This window comes from Aulostomus chinensis, chromosome 21 (genome assembly GCF_037954235.1).
Source record: "Aulostomus chinensis isolate RoL2024-O1b breed Wild chromosome 21, RoL_Achi_v1.0, whole genome shotgun sequence".
NCBI classification, from domain to species: domain Eukaryota; kingdom Metazoa; phylum Chordata; class Actinopteri; order Syngnathiformes; family Aulostomidae; genus Aulostomus; species Aulostomus chinensis.
Window position 1 is genome coordinate 19,865,332 of NC_141340.1, and position 18,492 is coordinate 19,883,823.

The following is an 18,492-nucleotide window of genomic DNA, read 5'->3' on the forward strand; positions in this document are numbered from 1 at the left end:
CAATGCATCCACATGAAATAAATCAGCTGACTAAACTGGAGGCCTGTCTAAAGGAGATAAAAACTTGGATTACCCTTAATTTCCTTTGATTAAACTCCAATAAAACTGAAGTCATTGTCCTGGGCCCAAAACATCTTAGAGACACCCTATCTAATGAGACCCTGGAAGGAATTACCTTGGCCCCCAGCACGACCGTAAGGAACCTAGGAGTTCTCTTTGATCAGGATCTGTCCTTTAATGCCCACATTAAGCAAATTTCTAGGACTGCTTTCTTTCATTTATGAAACATTGCTAGGATCAGACACATCCTGTCTCAAAAGGATGCAGAAAAACTAGTCCATGCCTTTGTCACTTCCAGGCTGGATTACTGCAATTCCCTCCTATCAGGCAGCACCAGTAGGTCCCTAAAGACTCTCCAGCTGGTCCAAAATGCTGCTGCCCGCGTATTGACGAGAACTAGTAGAAGAGACCATGTCTCTCCTGTACTGGCCTCTCTGCATTGGCTCCCTATCAAATTCAGAATAGAATTCAAAATTCTTCTTCTAACATACAAAGTCCTCAACGGTCAGGCACCTTCATATTTGACAGAGCTCATAGTCCCCTATTATGCAGCTAGAACCCTTCGCTCCCAGGATGCGGGGTTACTGGTGGTTCCTCGAGTTTCTAAAAGTAGAATGGGACCAGAGCCTTCACCTATCAGGCTCCGCTCCTGTGGAACCGTCTCCCAGTTTCGGTCCGGGGTGCAGGCACCCTCTCGACCTTTAAGAGCAGACTTAAGACCTTCCTTTTTGATCAGGCTTATAGTTGGGCTACTTAGGCTGGCCCTTAGATATGCTGCTATAGGCTTAGACTGCTGGGGGATCTCCCATGGTGCACTGGGCTTCTCTCGACTCCTCTCTGTCCTCCTATATTTGTCATACATAAATCATACTCATGCATATTACTAACTCATCTTCTTCTCCGGAGCCTTTGGGCTCCCCTCATCCTAGATCCCGGGTGCTGCTGGAGGAGGCTGCAGACCTGAAGAAGCTCAAGCTGCCACACGTAGCTCCACCTGCTCACGTCCCCGTCTGTCCATCAGTCTCTTCCTTTTCTCTCTCTCTTTATCTCCGTCCCACTCTTTCCTTCTGCATAAATGTCTTCCTCCATTATCTGTCTTTGTCTCTGCCCCGCTCTCCTGCTCTCTTTCCCCCCAACAGGTCAAAGCAGAAGGCCGTCCCCATTGAGCCTGGGTCTGCTCGACGTTCCTGCCTGTTAAAAGGAAGGTTTTCGTCGCCGCTGTTGCAGGATGTGCTTGCTCATGGAGAACTGTTGGGTGTAAATTCATTGAAGGAGCGTGGTTCTAGACCTGCTCTACCTGTAAAGTGTCATGAGATAACTTTTGTTGTGATTTGGCGCTATACAAATAAAATTGACTTGACTTGACTTGACTTGACTTGACCCGGTTGGGACTCGGCGAGAGCAGTCGCACTCCTCTTCTCTCCTCCTCTTCTTTTCTGTCTGACTATCATTCTTTGTCTCAACTCCTATCCAACGCAGCTGTGAGCTCTCTACCTAAAAACTAATCATGGAATTGATCAGCTGGTCTCTCAACGCTATTGACACCATATTTTCGACAAGGAAATCAGGACCGGAGGAACCTGCCTGTCCGCATGGAACCGACCCTGCGGGCTACGTTCTCGATTCCTGGGGGAGATGGCGTACCACGTGCTTGACGCCTCTCTCCGTGGAGGACATCGAGGATCTCTACTTATTTGGGTTCATGGTTGTGAGGCTTCTCCTCCTCGGAATTGGAGGTGCCCTCACATACCGCAAAATTGGCAAGACGTCGGCTGCCACCAGATCTGGACCTCCACAACTGACCGTCATTTACAACGCAATTATTGAGGCTGGCAAAGTGGGGCAACAACAGACTCTTGAACTGAAACAACAGACTCTTGAACTGAAACAACAGACTCTTGAACTGAAACGCAGGATGGAAACCATCTCGGAGCAGTTGGCCGCTTTGCGAAGAGGAGAGTGATGTTGAAGACCAGAAAATTTTTAACTTACAATTTGGATTGGACTGAAAGAGAAGACGGATTGGAATGTGTGCTCCTCTGCCCTAACCCAAACACAGCTTCCTTATCGGCTACTGAAGGTCATCTACCCACTGTTTATCCTCCAGGAGAACTCCTTCTGCCTTGGTGACGCAAATGGCACGTACTATCCCCCCCTCCCCCGTGTGTTCCTGACCCCCGCCTCTGCCCTCCCTGTTAATCTGAATAAATTCTTTTGAACTAACTGGAAGGTGTCCTCTTCAGATTTTGAACAGCGCAATATAGACTCTGTGGGTCCATCTGAATGATTAATGATGACTTGTTGAAAATTTCTACACATTCAAAACATTTTTGGAGCCTCTTGTTGGATTTTGCCACAGAGAATCAGAGCCAATCAAAAGCATGGTGGACTTTAAAATGGAGGATTGAACAAGTCAAGAAATCCTCAGTTTGACCTTCACAGGTGTTTCTTTTACTGTCTAAATGCTGTAGAAAGAGCCTGAGGAGCTCAGACGTGAGAGCATCAGACTTTTAATCTGAGGGTCCAGGGTTCAAGTCCCTGTTCAGGTGTTGTGGAGGTTCCAGTGTTTGACAACATGGCACTGGATGAAGTTATTGTTGAACAAAAAGCCAAACTTTATTCATCCTTGTCTCAACTCCGAGTCTGTTGATCTGCAGCACTCCAATTATTTGTTTCTTTCCAGACAGAAGCAGGTTGATGGAGGAATAAAACCTCAACAGTGAACAAACAGCAATGAGAGAAGTGAATCCTGCACTCAGAGAAGTTGTGTCTGCACTCGCCAACCAGGAAACGTGTCTATCTTCTGTGTGACTGAGGCAGCTGCTGAGAGCTGTGTTTCTCAGCTGTGTGGGGGCGGGACTCTGTGTGAGATTGACAGGTCAACTGCCTCTCAGACAATGTTGTTGGACACAGACACCAAATAAACACTGAGCATGGAGGATGACACTTTGTTACTGGTGCTTGTTTATTACGCTGCCTTTTCATGACTACATCATCCCTACTGGATGCTGATTTCATCCAAGTATAGAAGTTTAGTGTGTGGTTTGCTATCAACTGTTGTCACATTTAGGGATCAATTTAGCTGATAAGATGAAGGCTGCAAGGGACCAGCTGGAGATGCCAGCTCTGGAACCCGGGGCCTCATACATGCAAAGCATGCGCTCTACCACTGAGCTACATCCCCTCTGGTAGAGTCACTGTTTTACTGATGCAGCAAACACAAATACAGACACAACACTTTTTCCTCATTTTAGGGAAAAAAAGCAACTCAGCCTGTCATCTCAAAGGCTCTGTGATCTCAGTAGTTTCACTGTGATGTCAGCCCACACAGCCTTAGACCACAGAGGCAAGTCAGGCTCCAGGAAGCTGAGGCTGCTCCGTTCTCAATCCAGTCCAGAGTGAATGTTTCCCTCTCAGAAGCTTCACAATCCAGCCCAGATCCTCTCTGACTTGTAGGAGTCAGACCTGATGTTAAATGCTGTGATGAAGGACAGTGTTGTGGAAAAGTGGACAAAATGAGTCAATATCAAATGAAACTGGAAACCTATTTGAAGTCTTATTTTGTGTTTGATGGCCATTTTAAAAATCACTCATGATTTTTTGTCTGAACATCCTGGACACTGTGTTGCCTGATGAGGAGACAACTTGAGTACAAAACTGGGGAAGAGGGATTCTTTTTTTGCAGTGTAACAAGTCAACAATAACTGTGGCAAAATGTCATCATGTCTCAAAATGTCCTCACTAAGATGGTTTGTAATTCTGTCTCTCCCTCATTATCAGCTGCTGCAGCCCTTTAGAGAAAATCTTTGACTGGTGGATCTAACAAAGATCAGATGTTGTCTCATCAGGAACAGCAACAGTTTAACATTTTGGCAGGACTCCAACCTGAGCAGGGAGACCCCAATGGATTTCTAGTTCTGATAGGGGGATGGAGCCTCCTGGGTAGCGGAGTAGGACGATTCGCCCACTGTGTTTGATTGACAGGGCAGGCTTGATCTATGTTTTCATTGCCAAAAGCAACTTTGAATATTTGTGGAAAGTTCACCCAACTTGAACATGTCTTCTGATAGTTTATCGACTGTTGTCACATTTAGGGATCAATTTAGCTGATAAGATGAAGGCTACAAAGGACCAGCTGGAGATGCCAGGGATTGGCCTCATACGTGCGAAGCATGCGCTCTACCACTGAGCTACATCCCCTCTGGTAGAGTCACTGTTGAACTGATGCAGCAAACACAAATACAGACACAACACTTTTTCCTCATTTTAGGGAAAAAAGGAACTCAGCCTGTGATCTCAGAGGCTCTGTGATCTCAGTAGTTTCACTGTGATGTCAGCCCACACAGCCTTAAGGTGTGTTCACATCAATCGTGATACAAATTTTTCGTGCAACAAGTTTACATGTAAAGTTTATGTAGAGAGGTGAACTTGTGTGTATACTCGCCGGGCAACGTGAATGACGCGTATTCTCGCATTTGAAAATATTCAACTTATTAGACAAATTCGCATGACAATGAGTTCAGAGAGCCTATCAGCATTGAGATTCTCCTGGTGTCAGGGAAGTCACGTCAACGGTCCCGGCGCCTGGAGTTGGTGTCGGTCCGAAATATCCTAAAAGAAAAAATGTCCGAAAGAATACAGAGCTCTGGAGATGGTCTTCCCCTATCCTGGAGTCAGCATACGCAGATGCGTCGTCCCTGGCGTTGGGGCAAGAAGTCCAACGATCTAACTCTCTCTTCCAGGTTTATGTGTTACAAGGAGGTGCTTATGTGATCACTTCTGCGTGCAAGTGTGTATTTTTGATCTTCGTGTTTTTTTTTGCAGATTCTTCCGTCTGACCGCGTGCCAGCACTATCTATTCCCATCGTAGACTTCTTGTTGCATCTGTGAAGATCAAAACCTCTCTTTTCTCTGATTCATGACCTTGCTCTTGTCTTCTTCTGACTCCCGCCACTTCATGCTACCGTAGATATTCTGTCGACTCTGTTCTGACTTAATTAGCTTGAGGGAGTGATGCTAGCCATGAGCTACACTCCTGCTATTCCCTGTTGTGACCTTTTCACCTGTGTCCACTCTTATACAATCTGGTCTGTGCTTCACTGCCTTGTGTTTCCTGCACTCTATTTTAAGTAAATATATATGTATAAATTTAACTACAGTTTAAGCAAATATATATGTATGATTAATCTACAGTTAAAGCAAATATTTGAATAAATTTATCTACAAATGTCATAAGAATGCACAGGATGAGATGTTAGTTTCCTTCATGTCTGCAGTTCCTCCACTGGAAAGTAAAGTCAATGCTGTTCCTCTGCTGAAACCAGGGATCAGACCAGGGACCTTTAGAGCTTCAGTCTAACGCTCTCCCAACTGAGCTGTTTCAGCTCTGAGTGATGGCCCTGCTTCTCTCATTTTATAATCTCATCCACTCTTATTAGAACTTAGAGAGGATTTGAGCTTCTGAAGTCATGTCACATTGAACAATTCTACAGGACCATTTTTTGATGAATGTCTGAATCACACCAGCCTTTTTTGTTTGTGTTCTTCCAGTTGCCTCAACATGATGCGAGCCAATAATTCCACATCTGTACCACACACCTCTTATTGGTGGGTTTTATGGATCTTTCTGTTCTAACAGTATCTTTTATCTTAAATATGCCACTTTCACATGAAAACATCAATAACAGTACAACATCAATAGCATTCAACCTGCAGTATGGAGGATTTTATTGTTTTAATATCGGACGGAGAAAGTCTACTACACCATCGACATCATAAAGAAGCACATCATCTGACGGGGATTTGAGAATGCTGACATCTTTTCAACTGAGCTTGACAGTTTCTTCTGTTACTTTAGCTTTTGCCTTGTTACCTGCTGAGCTGGTAAGCTAACTAGCTTAAAATGCCTCGGAAAAAAAACGACGTGCAGCATCCAGATTCCAGATACAACAATCATCGAAAGGCCTGAGATTAAGAGGGCTACAGGCTGGCCACGACCAGCTGCTCCTCAATTACAACCTCAAAAAAGAAATACCCAGAGGATATGACATGACGAGCTACATACCAGATTAAAACTGAAGTTCAAGAGACAGACAGACTCAAGATTCAACAAAAAAAAAGTCGGCAAAAGAAGACAAGCCAAGCTGGACCCCTGGCTTGGTGATGCCACTTTTAGATATACAAAACTGGGCTGAAGTGATACAAAGATGTACTGCTACTTGAATGAAAAGACCTCTGATTTAGCAAATAAAGGCCCAGAGATTCTGTCCACACACAAGACTGTTGACAAAATCATCTTACACACTGGCACAAACGACATAAGTCACCAGCCATCAGAAGTCATAAAAAAGGACCTGACTGAACTGCTACAACTACTTGCCCCGGCTCGGGTCAATGTCTCTATTAGCGGCCCAGTGCCAGCGGCTGGATTAAGATGGTACCAATTCAGTAAGATCCTGCAGATAATTAACTGGCTTTCATGTATCTGCCCCCTATACAAGCTGAACTTTGTCGACAATTTTAACTTATTTTGTCAAAATTCATGCTTTTTTCAAAAAAATGGCTGCCTAAACCGAGCTGGAGAAATAAGATTTCTCCAGGAAGCTAGAGTATGCTGTTACACACCCGATAATCAAGGACAGGGGCCAATCCAAGGACGCCAGCACACAGACGGAGACATCGGCCATGCACATTGCGGCACCTCAAGATCAGCCACGGATGCCCACACCTGCCCACACAAAGGACAAGCCACAGACGTCATCACAGATCCCGACTCCCAGAAATAACAGGCACACCCCGACACATGAAGACAAGCCACTGATGTTCACGGTACATCAACCAGCCGTACCCACCTCGACTCCCAGAGAAGACAGCACGTCCACGGCACAGCAACCAGCCATACCCACCTCGACCCCCAGAGATGACAGCACCCTCTCTGTCCCCCCCTTATCTCCCCTGTCTCCCCATGCCCTCCAGCATACCCCTTTTCTCTCTCTCTCTCCCTCACCCCCTTACCCCTCCCCTCTCTCTCTGCAGACCCAGACCTGCTGACGACCACGGCTGACACCCAGCCAGTCCTGCCAAGCCAACCCTGCATACAGGGTGGCACTACGGCTGCGAAACAACCACTGGCCTTTCCAACTGCTCCTGATGACTGGCCCGACCTGTGTGCTCCTGTCAGAGCAGAACCCACACCTGGCACTGCCCCCCCACGGTCAGATCAACCAGCAGGTCACAGAGGCAGGCCGCGATGATGGTGATAATTCTGCTGCAGAACAATCACAGACCTGTGTGAACACCCCTGCCCCAACAACCGCCCACCCTTGCCCGCACCCCTCCCCCTCACTCTCCCCTCCTTCCCCCACTCTATTCCTGCCCTTCACAGACGAGATGGACAAATAAATTGCTACCAGCCTACCCAACATAGCAAGCCCTCGACCGAATCCAAGTATATTCAGCCCATTACCAAGTCCCTGACCAGTCTTCACCCATCACCCAAAGCTGCCATGACCACCCACCATCCACCATCCAAAGCCTCTCCCAAACCACCCGCATCCCTGCCAGACACCCACCCCAGAGAAGCCAAGACTTCAAAGGAGCCATCTGCACCCCACCTGATTCAAGCATCGACCACTAAAGGCTTTGCGATTCAAAGACACAACATTTGCCAAAATCCTGGAGAACAGAAAAACATCCCAACCATGATTACTGATAGGCCCGACAGCCACTGCACAACACGCTGTATATACAAGCCCAACCTAATTGGTATTAGCAAATCTCAGAGAGCAACCCTTAACGTCACAGAGCCCTTAGCGCTGAGACTGGTGTAACCCACATCAGGTTACAGGACTTTTCTGCTTTTCCAGGACTGCTTCAATTCCCTGTTTCACCTCTGGGTGGTGCGTACGGCATAAGGAAAAACTCCCACCTGTATTCACTCTCTTTGGATCCAGACACCAACAAGAGCATACATTCACCCCACAGAGACCATCCATCCATCCATCCATCCATCCATTGTCCATCCATCCATTGTCATCTGCTTATTCCTGTTAAGGGTCGTGGGGGGTGGAGCCTATCCCAGCGGCGACGGGCGAGAGGTGGGGTTCACCCTGGACAGATCACCAGTCCATCGCAGGGCCAACATAGAGACAGACAACCATTCACACTCAAAGTCACACCTACAGTCAATTTAGAGTATCAATCAGCCTCGTCCCCAATTGCATGTCTTTGGATGGTGGGAAGAAGCTGGAGTACCCGGAGAGAACCCACGCAGGCATGGGGAGAACATGCAAACTCCACACAGAAAGATCCCGTGACCGAGCTGGGACTCAAACCCGGAACCTTCTTGCTGTGAGGCCACAGTGCTAACCACTGCACCACTATGGAGCCCCACCACAAAGACCCCAATTAAAAAACAGAGAGCAAGAGAGTTGAGCTGCACGAGTCTGTGAGCTCCTCGAGATTCCTCCAATATATATTTTTTTATCCAGACCGTGTCTGTCGGAATCTGAACTTGATTCTCAGTGGTGAGCCAGTGTTAAACGAAGATCCAGAATGTGGAGGAACCTGCCAAGAGGTGTGGCAACCCGCAGGATCCATCCACAGGACCCAATAGTTGATCTCCCATCCTCACTCATGTACATATAGGAAAAATACACGAAATCGACCCGGGTCGTAATAACAGAATTTATAAGAACCTTCACACACACACTCACACACACACACACACACACACACACACACACACACACACACACACACACACACACACGACTTGAGCTCTTTACTTAAAGATGAAATGCACATTGAAAATTGAATTTAATTTTTTGGGGGGGGTCCCTTTTATTGTGTTTTTCAGGATGCTTGGAGCATACAGCATGATATGGCACCAAACCAATCTGCCAAAAGGGAAGGAAGAGACCTGCTGGACCAAGCCAATGCTTTTGGATCCGTCCCCCATTCCCTCATCTGGACAGCCTTCAACTTCTTCCGCATCCCAAATACCATCACGAACCTGGTGAGAAACTACTTCCAAGATCTGCAATTCTGTGTCAGAACAACAGAGTACACAGCATCATGGCAATCTTTGGAAGTGGGAATAATGTCTGGATGTACCATCACCCCACTAGCCTTCACCGTGGCAATGGAAGTGATCATTCAAGCTTCCAAATGGGTTGTGGGAGGAGAAAGACTGAAGTGTGGACAGCATTTACCTCCCATTCGTGCCTACATGCAGTGGCAGGGTGGCCGTTGCGACTACCGGAGTTTTCCTGGTGGCCTGGCCCCTTGGTGGCCTGCCTGGCTAGCAAGGAAATTTTTTAATTTTTTTTCCTTCCCCCTCAAGCCAGGCCAGGCCAGCTAGCGACAGACAGCACAGATAAAACAGAAGTCTCAATTCTGTCTTGGCCATTCATTCAATCAATCTGCTCAGTCAGTGCTGCTGCTGCAGTCTCCAGTTTGTGTAGCACGAGCAAGCGACACGAGAGAGCTGCACTCACTCGGCTTGCTCGCATGCTCGCCCCCTCCTCCTGTTTCTCAGTAAACTGAAAGTGAAACTTTCACTTTAGACTGAGAGGCACTCATGGCAGGCATGGGCAGTCAGACGAGTGATGGTGTAATAGAGAAATTAATTAAGTAATTATTACACCTTTGTTTTTATATAGCAATGAGAATGTATTGCTAATTTTACTGCACAAAATTGTTAGTAGATCTGGCCAAAAATAGCCTGAAAAGTTTGACCACCTCTTGAGGTATGATAGTCTGTCAGACAGATGCCACCATTTCACCGGCTCGATGGCCAAAGTGGCTTGCTGGTATTAATTCCTCCTGGTCAGATTTGGAGTCCCACCCTGGCCCTGCCAATATGGATGACTTGACCACCCTGACCTCAACCGTCGCATGCACCAAACATCTGCTAGGAAAGCTTCATTCCAACATTACACGGGCACGGATGAAGCTCAAACCCAGCAAATCCTGGAGAGGCTCCACATCAAGGATACACCCATTCCATTGGTGTCAGAACTGCCAGTGAAGAGTCTGGGGTGATCGCACTACGCAAGCCTTAACGACTTAGAACAGAGTGGTCAGCTGAGGGAAGAAACCATCAAAGGCCTTGTCAGCATAGACAAGACCTTGCTTCCTGGTCAGTTGAAACTATGGTGCCTGCAGATTGGATTACTCCCCCGCCTGATGTGGCCTCGAACGGTTTACGAGATCCCCATGACCAAAGTTGAGAAGCTGGAGAGGACAGTCAGTTCATACATAAAGAAGTGGCTTGATCTCCCGCGTTGCCTCAGCAATATCGGCTTGTATGGACATGGTGCCCTGGAGCTACCCGTCTCTAGCCTCACAAAGGAGTTTAAGTGCACCAAGGTGAGGCTGGACATGACCCTGACCAAGTCTTAAGATGACGTGATCGGAGCAGCTGCTCCCAGGCAGACAACTGGGAGAAAATGGATCCCACCTGAGGCTGTACAGTCTGCTCTCAGGCATGGAGACATTATAAGACAGGTGCAACATGGAAGAGTTGGATTTGGACTTGGCACAAGTCGACCCACATGGCACAAGGAAAACTCAACCCAGAGGAGAACGCTGGTAGCGGCTCAGGTTCGGCAACAAGAGGAGGCAGACAGATGTGCAACAGCAGTCACACAGTCCAAACTGGCCAGTGGATTAACTGGGAAAACCTGGAACACCGTAAGCTCACATGAAGGGATCTTTGGGAAATGGAAGGAAGCCAGATCAGCTTCATCATCAGAGCCACCTACGATATTCTTCCCACACCCAAGAACCTAAACCAGTGGCTTGGAGAAGATCCCCTCTGTCCACTCTGTCAAATCCCTGCAACACTAAAGCATATCCTCACTGCCTGCAACACCTGTTTGTCCCAAGGCCGCTACACCTGGAGACACAACCAGGTCCTACGACAACTGGCGATCACCCTTGAAGAAAGGAGAACTGCCAACAATGCCCTCCCTCCATGGATGCCCCGATGTGCAAACATCACCCCGTTTGTAAAAGCAGGACAACTCCCTGCAAGAATGGAGGCAACCCTCCTGGACTCAGCGATGGATTGGAGGATGCAGGTCGACCTAGATCAAAGACTCATCTTTCCACCTGAGATTGTCACAACTAGTCTCAGGCTGGACCCGGTGTTGTAGTCGACCTCCCAGAAGTCTGTGTTCATTGTAGAACTGACTGTACTATGGGAGGCTGCAGTTAGTGAAGCATATGAACACCAACAGCTGAAGTATGCGGACATAGATGAAAAAGGCTTGAGACTGAGGGCTCACAGGAATTGCAGGTAGGTGCTGCCCCCTAGTGACCCAATGACCCATTTCTTGAAGCAGTTACATAAAATTATCATGTTGATCAAACTCCAAAACCTTCAAACACGATGTGAGTGCAGGTGTTTAAAGTAGAGTGTCAATGATGACAACCCCAGTAGTTTGTAGTCTGTTGTGTATCTGTAGGATAAGCCCAGCCACCCCCTATTTTTTTGTTATTTCTATCACTCTATTTCATTCTCAAGTTGTCATCCAAGTTTATTACAGAGTTCATGCTACTGCAAGTTAAATAGTTAAAAAGATAAAAAAAAAAGAGTTCATGCATAAGTCTATTTTATTTTGTCATTCTGTGTCATGTACATAAGTTAAAAACAGTAAAATAATCACTGGATTTCCCTGCTTAGACAACACATATACAATAGCTCCAGCTCACCACCAGGTGACAAATGCCCTCCAGTAAGCACAGCAAGTTTCTGTTTTGTCACGTGAAGAAGCCATTACATCCTGCATTGTAATGAGGAGAGACAACACTGCAGAAACGTTCATTCATGTTATATGTGTCCATATCTGTCTTTGCAGGTGAGATATTATAAAAGTGGGTTTATTGAGATGCATAAAGTAGTATTCGATGAGGGAGCATGTTGAGGGTGGATAAGCTGGCCATTTGTGTATTTCCACTTGTTTATGTTAAGTAGTCAAGTCATGCTCTGAGTTTGGGTTAGCATGTAGCAACCAAGCTTAGCAGCTACAGCTAACATGACTGGAGGAGTGACTGTAGAGGCTCCAGGTTGCTATTTTGTGAGTCTAATGGGATTTATGGAATTATGCCACTACCCCACTATCATAGTGACACTATTTTATAAGTAACAGTGCTATTGCTGGTGTGATGTGCATTTATTTTATTTTGGAAACCGTTTTTGGGTATTAACTGTATAATTGTAGCCTGTTGATATGTCATGTTTATGTTCAGTTACAGTATTTACAGTATCTGTCAGTGTTAAACTCGTGAAGAAGCCATTACATCCTGCATTGTAATGAGGAGAGACAACACTGCAGAAACGCTCATTCATTTTATATGTGTCCATATCTGTCTTTGCAGATAAACTTATTATGAACCACACCACTATGGAGTCCTTATTTCATAGAAGTGTGTAACATATCATAGAATGTTTGCTAGTGAATGGAAACGTGGCAGCCCTGCACCAACTGCTCCTGGTTCATGTTGCCTGTGTGGACTGTATGTTTGTGTTCAGTCATCTGTCTTGAAAGCCTTGTCTGGTTCTTCCTCCACAGAACTCTTTGCTCACAGGACATTCCAGTCTATTCATGACAAATGTGGTTTTCCAGGTCATGGAATGATTCATAGGGAATTGTTTTTGGGAGGCAGCATCCTGGAAGGTTTGGTTTGCTCTCCATTTGCTCAATGATTAAATAGAAACCGACTTTTGACATGGACAGTGCAGTGTTGGTGATAAGGAAGAGCTGGTTTGTCTCAACGATGGTTCTGGTACCAGAACTGATGTGGCAATAGGTTCAGAGCCTGCAACAGATTTAACTCTTGTTCCAAAACCACTCGGAGGTGAATGTGATAGGGAAGTGCTACAAAGCTACGATAAATGGAAACACATCCAGAAGGAAGCAGGAAGAGGATGGGGTGTCCAGGATGAGGCAAGGACTTACAGGTTTGAATCCAACTTTATTTATAATGACAAAGATGTTGATGGTGTGTGAACACTGCAACAGTCAAGAGACCAGAGAGCCTCCAGTCATGGAAGGCCTGCATCCATCAAGCAGACAAAGATGAAGTTCACAACTTCAGGACAACCAGATGACATTTAATCTATGCGATGAACTGCAAAGGGAATCTGGAGAAATCTGTTTTCATGTTCTGTTTTCTTTTTGAAGAAGACCTGGCTATTGAAAAGAGTCGAGGAGAGCGGAGGTTGACCACGTGATCCACGCTCCAGTCCAGGTGGTGGCGGTAATGAACCAAAAAGCTGGCTGACAACTGCTATTCAGAGGAAGAAGAAGAAGAAGAAGAAGAAGAAGAAGAAGAAGCGGGACGTTTTCAAACAACAAGGAAAGAAGGAGAAGTCCGCGAATTCCCGGTCTCGGTCTTTGTCTCCTGAAGGCTGAGTGGCGCAGGTACAACCGCAACATGTGCGCCGCGCAGCTGCTGCGGGTGTCGGTCCAGGAGCGGATCCTCGCCGCCGCTGAAGACTTCCTGCTGCAGCTGGGAGAAGGAGACTCAGCGGCTGGGGTCCCGGTGCTCAGAGCGCTGCTCACCGAGCGGCTGGCGGCGGCCACGGAGCAGATCGTGGCTCTGCTGGAGGAAACCGTGGCGGAGTACGAGCGGGAGAACCGCCGGCAGAGGTTGCTGCTCGATGCCGTGATGAAGCCCCGAGACAGGCTGGACAGAGCAAGTGAGTCCCCGCCATGGACCTGCTGGGCCCCTAATTCAGCCCAGGAAGTAGAGCTGCAGAGGCCCTCCAGGCGCGGAGCAAATCCCTGTCCTGGGTCCTGTTAAGAAGCCCTACCTTAACGATCAGTAGCAGCATGTTACCATTGAATGGAGTCACAACAAGACCTCGCCTGGGTGACGTTCACACTGGATCACCAACTACTGCTAACTTGTGTACCAGAATGTGAACCAGGCTCCAGCTGCATTGTTTCCAACATAAAAGGGAGGTTTTAGTAGCTCAGGAAAGGAAGTCCAGGAAATCCAGCTGGAGCTTCATCAGACCAAGTGGTCCAGACCAGCATGGGAACATCAGTTCAGCAAACTCCACCTGCAGGGGCCACAAAGAAGGTTTATAAAGGCAAAGGTGGTAAAATCCCATCCATAATCCCAGAATTGTTTAGTGCCCACTCAGATAAAGATGGTGTATAAAATCAACAACAAGTCAGAAAAAGTCAAAGAGCAGGCAGCACAACGTTGTTGGGACTTGTTCTGATGATTGAGCTCCATTCTACCAAAATAATGGATCAGAGAAATGAGGAAAGCTATGGAGCAGCTGAAGGTGGTTGCTGCCAGGCTGAAGACCATCAGACACATCAGTAGGATCAGTATGTTGATTCTAAAAGAGCAGTACAGGACTCAGTCAGCACAGACACACACACACATGCAAGCAGTCTCTGTGTCTCCTGCAGCAAGTCACATGATATGCAAATGAGTCACGTCAGAATTCACTGACATCACAACACTTAGCAGGACCGTAGATTTTTTTTTAATCTGTTGTTTTTACTCCTCCATTTCTTTCTCACCTGTCTTCATTCTTTTTGACATTTTTTTCCACGCTATCATCACGTTCAAATTAAATCAATTTTATTTATATAGCACCAAATCACAACAAAAGTTCTCTCATGACACTTAACAAGTAGAGCAGGTCCAGTATGTCACTCCTTCAATGAATTTACACCCAACAATTCTCCATCAGCAAGCACATCCTGCAACAGCAGTGATTAAAACCATCCTTTTAACAGGCAGGAACATCGAGCAGATCCAGGATCAGTGGGGACGGCCTTCTGCTTTGACTGGTTGGAGGGAAGGAGAGCAGGACAGCAGGGCAGAGACAAAGACAGATAATGGAGGAAGACAGATATGCAGAAGGAAAGAGAGGGACAGAGACAAAGAGAGAGAGAAAGGGAAGCAGGTGGAGCTACAGGTGGCAGCTTGAGCCTCTTCAGGTCTGCAGCCTCCTCCAGCAGCACCTGGGATCTGGGATGAGGGGAGAAGAAGAGGAGTTAGTGACACATATTAGTACGATTTTATGTAGGACACATATAGGAGGACAGAGGAAAGAGAGGAGGAGAGAGAAGCCCAGTACATCATGGGAGATCCCCCAGCAGTCTAAAGCTTGGTTTATGCTTCTATGTCACGGCGAAGGCGGTGACCATACACTGTCATTGAGCAATCGAAGTTCAGCATTGAGGGAATGCGTTGCTCTGCAATTCACCAACAAGGCGCTAGGGGGTGTGGCTGTGTCTTTGTATTGTTTCAGGGGCTCTTCTTAAATTCCAAAACAAAACTATTTCTAACAGAAAGTCCAGTGTTTTTCTTTGAACGGCTGTTTGCTTTCATGAATCAAACTGTAAACTTTGAACATGACAAACATGACTTCTTGAGGCCGTTTTCTTCCAGAGATGCACATATTTGTCACGGAGGTTCTTCCACCTCTAAATGCATTCAGCGACCTCCTCTGAACGGACCAATCACAGTCCTTGATGTTCACGTCACAACATGTCAACACGATGCGTAGTCAGAATTTTTTGGAGGTGCACGTCAGGCTGCGGCGTAGGGTCCGCGTAGGGCTCTGCGTCGACAGTGTAGGTACGGCGTTGGACTGGCCATTCAAGAATTGTCCATTTGTCCCATTACAGACATTAACATTCCAACTAGTGAAGGTGATTATGAATGGACAAAAGCATTCAGTGGAGGGGACCAATGACCTTTGACCTGGGTGACACAACATTGATCCAAGCATCTGAAGCCAGCGTTTCTGTTCCCAGTTTGCTGACTGGTCGTCAGTAGCAGGATGTCTCTTTTCATTTAGTTGATTTCTGTTTCTGTCTGTTGCACTGCTATTTGAGAGTAAAATGAAGAGATTTCTGATGTTGCTGTTTGTGTCCTGCAGATGTGGAGCAGCTGCTGGTGATTAAAGAAGAGGTTCCCCCTGAGCTGCAGGACCCAGAGCCCCCACACATTAAAGAGGAGTGGGAGGAGCTTTGCATCAGTGAGGAGGGAGCACAGCTTCAAGGGCAGGAGGAGGCTGACATCACTCTGGTCCCTGTGAAGAGGGAAGGGGATGAAGAGAAACCTCAGTTCCCACAGCTTCATCAGAGTCTAACTGAGGAAAGCTTTAAAGCAGAGTCTCTGACCAGCAGCCCAACTCATCATCTTAAAACAGAAGCTGATGGAGAACAGTGTGGAGGACCAGAACCAGAACCAGCCAGCAAACTAGATCCAGATACACTTGTGCAACCCCAGACTGATGACCAGATGTCAGACTCTTCTGAAGCTGATCCTGAAGTCGGTGAGGATGATTGGGCCAGACCTGATAACACGGCCACCTCTGAGCACAAGGACCCCTTTTGCTCAAGGAGAAATTTGCTGCAGAAATTGAGACCAGGACAGGAAGCTGCACATTGCAGCTCAAAAGAGCAAAAACTGAAGACTGAAAGAGAATCAGAAATCATCAGGAACATGAACTTTGGTCCTTCTGAATCTCAGACAGAAGTGAGTGAGAATGAGCGTCCCTTTAGGTGCTCAACATGCAGTAAAGGTTTTAGTTCCAGAGGGAGTTTGGATAAACACATGAGAACACATACTGGAGAGAAACCATTCCCATGCTCCGTGTGTGGCAAAAGATTCTCAGAAAAGGGAAATCTTAAAACACACATGAGAACGCATACTGGAGAGAAACCATTCCCATGCTCAGTTTGTGGCAAAAGATTCTCAGAAAAGGGATGTCTGAATAGACACATGAGAATGCACACTGGAGAGAAACCATTCCTCTGCTCAGTGTGTAGTAAAAAATTCCCAGAAAAGGGACATCTGAAAAGACATATGAGAGTGCACACAGGGGAGAAACCATTCCCTTGCTCAGTGTGTAGTAAAAGATTCCCAGAAAAGGGACATCTGAAAAGACACATGAGAACCCACACTGGGGTGAAACCATTTCTCACGACATGGCTCTGAAGCAATGACAAAAGAGTAGGAGATTTGGGTTGGAAACCAAATAATGATTCTTTTTAACTAAGAAAACAATAAAACAAAATTGAAGAAAAAGAACAATGGCAAGAGAGTCAATGTTGTGGTTGCATGAGTGTAAGGGAGCTGCAAGAAGGAGATGTTGGCTGCTGAAAATCAAAATGACAATTGATGAGGAGGAAGAGAGGCTCCCAGCCAGCTAGGCGGATTCTGTATGTTGAGAGCACCGGGCCAGGGGCTTCCAACTAGGAGGAATGAGCAGCTCCCCGCCCTCCTACTACCTGCTGCAACACAAGAAACATCATGAAAGACACCAGCCAAGGAACCCCCCCCCCCCTAAAAGAACGGGGTCCTGAAGGGAATCCCAGTACCAAAATACCATGAATGCAATTTTTCTTGAATGCCCAAAATGATAATTAAATAAACCTTTAAAAACCATATACATCTCCCATTGGACTGTTCAAAAAAGGTAAAACTATCAGGAGGGCAACCAGTGGCCTGCTCCAGTGGTCCAGCATCGCTTGTTGCAATTTAAGAGACTAGGAAAAGACGAGGAGAACCAGAAAGAGGAAAACAGTTCACAATCAGTTACCACACTGAGGGTACTCTAGACAACGCGTCCACCACCACGTTGTCGGTCCCCTTCACGTAGTGAATATCCAGGCAGTATGACTGCAGGAACAGAGATCACCTGACTCGTCTCTTGTTGGGACATTGCAACGAATTAAGGAAGGTGAGAGGATTATGGTCAGTGTAGACAACGTGTCTACATGGAGAACAATGATGAGAACACACTTCTGAGAGACATTATTCTTGCCAATCAGGAAATCTTGAGACGAGAAAGAGCAAGAGAAAACACATCAGGAAAGAAACACCATTATCCTGAACTAATGGAGCCACCATTTGATATGATGGTGTGAGGGCTGATCTTATTTCTTTGAGGTCACCATCAAAGATCCACTTGGCACCAATTACCGATCTTTATATTGATGTATTGATCCCTGATCAAACACTGCATTATCTTTTAGATGTGTGAAAATAAATGAGTGGGCAAAGTCTCTGATGTCAGTGATGTCATCCAGCCGATGGAGAAATATGTGACATCAGCTGAAGCCTCTGGTGAAGTACCTTTAGTCGTAGTACACATGCAGTATATGCTCAGTACCGGCTCCTACACAGACACAGCGGGCGCTAAACAAATACATGGTTCCTATGTGAGGGATTGGTTGGATTTCTGGTGTATCAGGACCAGGACTGAAGTTGGTCCCTTACCGTCCTGGAGAGGTGGCTGTAACACAGGATGAATTTTCACATTGAGGGTCATCTTCTTCTACAGCTAAATCAAAGTGGAAACAGCCGTCTACACACCTTTTAACTGTCCTTATAAAGTTTTCTTTTAATAAAGTTTCTGTACTCTTTCAAAGTTCTCAGTGCTGT

General features: G+C 46.5%; 1 protein-coding gene across 1 annotated transcript; it reads left to right on the plus strand.

The window, feature by feature from the left end:
• Nucleotides 1-13,438: 13,438 nt before the first annotated feature.
• Nucleotides 13,439-18,113, plus strand: LOC147242002 (uncharacterized). The gene is made up of 2 exons (XM_086192343.1): nucleotides 13,439-13,768; nucleotides 15,980-18,113. The coding sequence occupies exons 1-2, from the start codon at nucleotides 13,504-13,506 to the stop codon at nucleotides 17,041-17,043; spliced, it is 1,329 nt and encodes a 442-aa protein (XP_086048469.1). The 5' UTR covers nucleotides 13,439-13,503; the 3' UTR covers nucleotides 17,044-18,113.
• Nucleotides 18,114-18,492: the final 379 nt, after the last annotated feature.

What these genes read in the sequence shown, in the direction of transcription:
- LOC147242002 (XM_086192343.1), top strand. Translation starts at nt 13,504, where the DNA reads ATGTGCGCCGCGCAGCTGCTGCGGGTGTCGGTCCAGGAGCGGATCCTC. An exon ending in AGACAGGCTGGACAGAGCAA is followed by an intron (nt 13,769 to 15,979) that starts GTGAGTCCCCGC and finishes TGTGTCCTGCAG; the next exon opens with ATGTGGAGCAGCTGCTGGTG.